We start from the raw sequence: 6,298 nt of genomic DNA, 5'->3' as shown, positions 1-6,298 counted from the left end.
TCCACATAATATATCAATGACACAAAGCCAGCCATACCAATGGTGGGCAAAAGGAGGTTAACTCGAACTAATTTCTAGAGTACTACGAAGGACCTAGGAAAGGAGGTTAACATGGCAAGACCTCAAGAAGGAGAGAGTTCGAAATGTAAGGATCCCACATTGAATGACTCAAATGACACCTCTGAACAGTTGTCCATGCATCCATAAGAAGTTGTCCAAGCATCCGTAAGGAATTAACCTCTAGGTATTGATGCAGAAAAACCTAAGTCAAGCAATAACATGATGGAATATATGTAGCAGTAGATGCAAATATTGGCAGATGCTCAAAAGCAAATCACTGCTTAACAAATCATAATACCAAGATTAGTGAAGAGATTGCCGATTTCCATCAAGGATCGTGACTCATGTGGGAGATGATTAACCTTGAGGAAATAGCAGATCCACCAGAGGTTAACCACAATGCCACATTGGAGGTGCCACTATCGAACTTGGAGCAAGCTAGGGTACACAACCTCATAGTGAACAGGTCGATCATCAACAGGAGCACACTAACCAACTACCATAGTGCACTTTCCATTACCACTCTTATAGCTTAAGTGAGAGCTAAAGTAGAGGCAGTTTCCAGGAACTAAAGAGAGTAGAGCGATGGGACTGTCAGGCACAAGAAAATTGTGGTAAGAGAAAGAATTATTCAGGAAATCGTTCAAACCACATTTAATCCTTTCCTCCTCATTTTTCTCCTACTCTTTTGCATCATCGTCTTATCCTTGCATATCTTTACATATTATATACTAGCTGCTATCACAAACTTGTTTCAGTAGTTCCAACCATGTCTTTCTAAGTGTCTATATTTTGTATTAATAGCTCTGCATGTATTATGCTTTATCTATAAAGTGTCATGCGTTTTGATGAACATTATGTTCTTTGCATATATCCTTACACTGACATTGCAGGTATCCATGAACTTCCCTATTGTTGCTATCTTTTTATAATTATAAAGGGGGATAGAAAGTGGAATTAATTGTTGGAATAATCATGACGTGGCTACGTCCGAGTCACGCGTGCAGGGGATGCAAGCTGGGCCGAGAGAAGCGGTCAATCAACTGCACAGTTGGTTGCGGGATTCACGAGTTGGTTGCGGGATTCATCTTATCTTTAGGATAATTTGTTTTTGAGTCTGTTACTTTGTTTACTTATTTAAGCACGTGTTTGGTTGTTTCAGATTAGTATGCAATCAATAAAATATTCTCAAACTCCCTCTGTGCCTTTGTTAAACCGAGTTATCTCAGTTTGTTCCAGAGTGTTATCCAGCTTCATCACGTGGTATCAGAGCAGGGACTGTGTCACACTAAGACAGTCGGCCTATGCCAAGAAGGTAGTAATGCAATTCGGGATGAGCGAATGCAACCCGACAAAATACCCCATGGAACCAAAGCTGCAACTCGGAAAGGATGTTAATGGAACATTGGTGAATCCAACGGAATACAGGCGCGTCATCGGATGCTTGAGGTACTTGACTCACACCCGTCCGGATCTCTCTTATTCCGTCGGGTTGGTGAGTCGGTATATGGAGAGGCCTACTACCATGCATCACCAGGCGGTCAAGCAAATCCTAAGGTATGTGAAGGGAACCATTAGCTATGGGCTTGTGTATGGAAAAGGACATGAAGTTGAGGAGTTGGTCGGATTTACTGATAGCAATGTAGCCGGGGATGTCGATGACAGAAGAAGTACTAGTGGCATGCATTCTACCTCGGCGAGAATCTGATCACTCAGAAGCAGAGAACTGTGGCATTATCCTCATGTGAAGCCGAGTTCATGGCAGCAACTGTAGCAGCTTGTCAGGGACTGTGGCTGAGGAGTTTGATCAGCGAGGTGACAGGTTGTAAGCCCAAGCCAGTCACTCTTTACGTCGACAACAAGTCTGTAATAGCTTTAATGAAGAATCCAGTGTTCCATGGACGCAGTAAGAACATCGATACTCGTTTCCACTTCATCCGAGAGTGCGTGGAAAAGGAACTGATCGTTGTCAAGCATGTGAGTACTGAAGAACAACGTGCTGATATTCTGACTAAGGCACTTGCTAGAATCAAATTCAAGGAGATGTGCGAGCAGATTGGCGTCAAAGATCTGACTTCCCCACGTCAAGATTAGGGGGGAGCATGTTGGAATAATCATGACGTGGCTACGTCTGAGTCACGCGTGCAGGGGATGCAAGCCGGGCCGAGAGAAGCGGTCAATCAACTGCACAGTTGGTTGCGGGATTCACGAGTTGGTTGCGGGATTCATCTTATCTTTAGGATAATTTGTTTTTGAGTCTGTTACTTTGTTTACTTATTTAAGCAAGTGTTTGGTTGTTTCAGATTAGTATTCAATCAATAAAATATTCTCAAACTCCCTTTGTGCCTTTGTTAAACTGAGTTATCTCAGTTTGTTCCAGAGTGTTATCCAGCTTCATCATTAATTGGATCATATAATATGGTTACTGATTGTTATGATTGTTATACTATAGTTGCTTAGGATATATCTTAATTTTGCAAGAAATTTCCCAGCTATTTTTGTGGAACTTCACATACACATAGATACGAGTAGCTTACTCAAATCATCCAAGCATCATCACAAGGTAACAATGTTCTATCTTTTGAAATAATCCATAATTATTATTTTTTATCCAAATCAATTTACTTATTATTATAAAAAGGGGGGGATTGTGAATCCGATGTTTTGACAAATGTAACTAAATTAATATATACTTTTTAAGTGTTGTGGGATGATAAACGATGCTCATGTGCCATACAATGCAAAATTAAAAATAGAGCATATTGACAGGGAAATAATGCAAGTGAAGCTAGCATTGCAAGCAGACAAGCAAAGTGTTATCTAAGTTCAAGGCCAAGAGGACTTACAGAGTGCTTTATAATTTCAGGTGGATTAGAAGCTGACGAAGTCTTTGTGTGTTGGGTCTTAGGTAAAAAATTTAAAGTTTTCTAATAGTAATGTAAGACAAGACTACATGGCACTAATTATTTACTCTGTTGACTGTACTTTCCCTTTGAAACTTCCCGTCAGTCTTCCCATGGATTCCACATAATCTTTCTTTTTTTTTTGTCAATGAAAATAAACTTTATTCATCAAATCAAGTATGAACGTTTTTGTACATCACAAACACCAGAAAAATAACTGGCAGTATACAAGAAGAAAAAAGTTACATTCTTTCAAGCTTTTCCTTCATTTGAAGAGGAAGATTGTCATTCAAAATTTTTGAATAAATGGAGATTTTGATTGCACGGAAGACCTTTTCAGGCTTCCTAGCTTTGCACTGAAAAATTCTTATGTTCCTCTCTTGCCAAATCATATAAATTGTTGCCGAGAAGACCAATCTTTTTAGTTTGTGCATAAAAAGATCTTTTCATCAATCATAATCTTTCTGTGATCTTTCCATTGCCCTTTCATAGGTCCCTCATAGATCTTCCCAAGATCTTATCATCAATCTTCCTATTGACAATCTAGATAGCCACAATTGTTGACAAAATCAGCTTGGTCACATGTAACAAGTGGCTTGAGTTATTTTAATAAAAAGAAATAATAGGGGCACACCCTTGGACACACCACAAACCACACTCCCCCTCTATCTACAGTGCAGGGGCCCCACATGTGATTTTTTAAAAAAAATCACATGTGGGGCCCCTGCACTGTAGATAGAGGGGGAGTGTGGTTGGTGGTGTGCCCAAGGGTGTGTCCCTAACACCCCTCTTTAATAAAAGAACTGTAAAACCACATGTTCTCTACAGTCTTGTATTAAAAGTAACTAATGTATGATAGTTTCTTTATGCCCATAACTTACCTTATCGCATGGAACCTATATTATAAGTTTCAAGTTGGCTTTTCTATAGCAGAACTTACAAAGGATAAAATAATTCATGTCCCCTTGATTTATTTATTATATTCCTTTTTCATCAATCCGCAAAGTTCCCAATTTAATATTCCCTCTTGTTATGTGTTGTTTATTCATACATAATATTATATTCAAGGGAATCCTAGACTTTTGCTCTCTCTCGTTCGCTCAATTTTTTAACCCTTAGATTTTTAATCTATGGAATTGTTTATTCCTAAGAGAGAATCATTCCATGTGAACACAAGGAATTTCATGAGAAAACTTATCTTGCTTCAAGTGTTTCCATATGATAATCACATTTTTATTACATTTTTATACCCGTATTATCTATTTTATTTAAATAAAAATATCACTAATAAATATATTTTTCTTAATTACAGGTTAATGAATTAAAACCCAAAAGAACTCAACATCTCATCTATTAAAAAGCCCAAGAAGTCCAAGCCCATACACACAAGAGAAGATTGGCCGAAGAACAAGATGACTGAGTATCGATACCCGTATTGATGTCAAGTTTATTATTACAAATTAAATGCTGAAATTGATTAACTTGGGAATCAAGTTTAATCTAAGGGTTGATATTGGCTGTAATACTCCATAAATAGGGGTATAAAGTGAGAGGTTTGAGTGTGAAATATTTTGTAAAAACTTCTTTTTGGAGAGGAGGGTTACTCTTAATTGAGAAGACCTTTTAAATTATAACTTTTTATTGTAATTAATAAAGAAATATTTTCACATCTTCATATTTTTCTTTTCTTCTCTTTGTTTGATTATGAAGATGAATGTGAGATGAAGATGAAGATGAAGATGAATCTTTGCTATCACCTTGAGGCTAGAACCCTCTTAGTGTAAATTTTCTCTTTGTTAACAAATTTATCTTTTGCTTTCTTTTCTTGTTTAAATAGCTAAGAGGTTAGAACCCTCTTGCCTTAGATTTATTTTTATGCTTGCAGAGTATATTTACCTCATTGCTTTAAATTCTTGCATTTACTTTGTAGTTTAGATTTTTACAATTTATTTTATAGTTTAGATTTTTGCGATTTATATTGAAGTCTAAATTTTATTTTCTTGCACTATTCGCCTTAAGGCTAGAACCCTCTTGGGATTAGTTTTTATTTTTATTTATTTTTCTTTTCTTTGATTCGCCTTGAAGTAAGAACCCTCTAGGGAATTGCCCTTTTTTTTTAAGATATGGAACTAATACTTATGAGAACTCTAGAAATTGCATGAAACTAGCTAGTGGATTCAATTCTAGATTCCTTATATATCTAATTGAATCCTTCTTCTTTTACTTTCTTTATTTTCCTCTATATTCTTGGTTTTTCTCTCATTTGTTTCTTGATTTTATTTTATTCATCTTTCTTTCTTCCCTTTTGTTAGTTTTGTTTACATTTATACTTTATCACATCCCCTCTTTATCTCTCCACTCTCAATCTCGTTTTGTTTTTATTTATATACAATCACTCTCAATCTCTCTATCTCTCCATAATTACATCCATCACTTCTAATTGTCACACACACAACATAAGAACCAATTTTGATTTTCTCTTACGAACACCTTCCTCGTGGGATCGATAACTTTTTATAATATAACTTGATGGTTGTGCACTTGCAACTTTAGATGTATACTTTTATGCCCCATCACCATATATTGTCCGCCAAACTTGCACAAGTTCATCAAAATATCCCGTAAGTGTTTGTCTCAAGAACCATGCATCCCTTGGCTATTTATAGCCATAGTGTTTCCTTGTCCAACTCATTCTAACGACCATGAAGTTAAAGAGCCATTGCCTAAGCCCATTATTATCCTATCCTCCAAAGCAATCCCTCTTAGCTAAAATCATAAGTTCCACTAAATCACATCTTACTTTAAGCTTAGTAAGATATTAGAACCTCAATTGTAATTGGAGTGAGCTCGCTGTTGAGTGAAAATTTATTCTGATATCACATTTGAGAAAACCCCAATAATTTCTTTTATAAAAGAAGTGTAAAGAGCGGTGAAGTGCTGCTAGCTTGACGATGTCAAGCGAGGTTGTGGCTGCTAGCTTTAGGATGTCAAGCGAGGTAGTGGGTGTATTGTAACCTGAGAACTGGATGTAGCCAAATTAATAAGGTGAACCACCTTATATATCTCACACATACTCTTTGCACTGATTGCTTCATCTCTATATATCCCTAAAGTTCCCTAGAACATTTCTACTCTATTCTCAGATCTATCTCATAGTAAAACTCACACGCCTCATTTGGTACGCATGAATGGAGTCAAGTGAGAATGGAATGAATGTAGAAATAAAATGGATTTAATGTAGGAATGGAATGCTCATTCTAATTCTCATGTTTAGGTGCGATTATAGAATTAAGTAAGAATATCTTTAAGAAGGGTATATCAGGATTTTATTTTAT

At 36.6% G+C, this 6,298-nt stretch overlaps 1 protein-coding gene across 1 annotated transcript; it reads left to right on the top strand.

The window, feature by feature from the left end:
- Positions 405-1,768, top strand: LOC109826599 (uncharacterized mitochondrial protein AtMg00810-like). The gene is made up of 2 exons (XM_020393624.1): positions 405-503; positions 1,223-1,768. The coding sequence occupies exons 1-2, from the start codon at positions 405-407 to the stop codon at positions 1,766-1,768; spliced, it is 645 nt and encodes a 214-aa protein (XP_020249213.1).

The sequence above is a fragment of the Asparagus officinalis genome, chromosome 10, assembly GCF_001876935.1.
Source record: "Asparagus officinalis chromosome 10, Aspof.V1, whole genome shotgun sequence".
Taxonomy (NCBI): Eukaryota; Viridiplantae; Streptophyta; class Magnoliopsida; order Asparagales; family Asparagaceae; genus Asparagus; species Asparagus officinalis.
The sequence above is the reverse complement of the archived record's forward strand: the minus strand, read 5'-3'. Positions and strand labels throughout refer to the sequence as shown.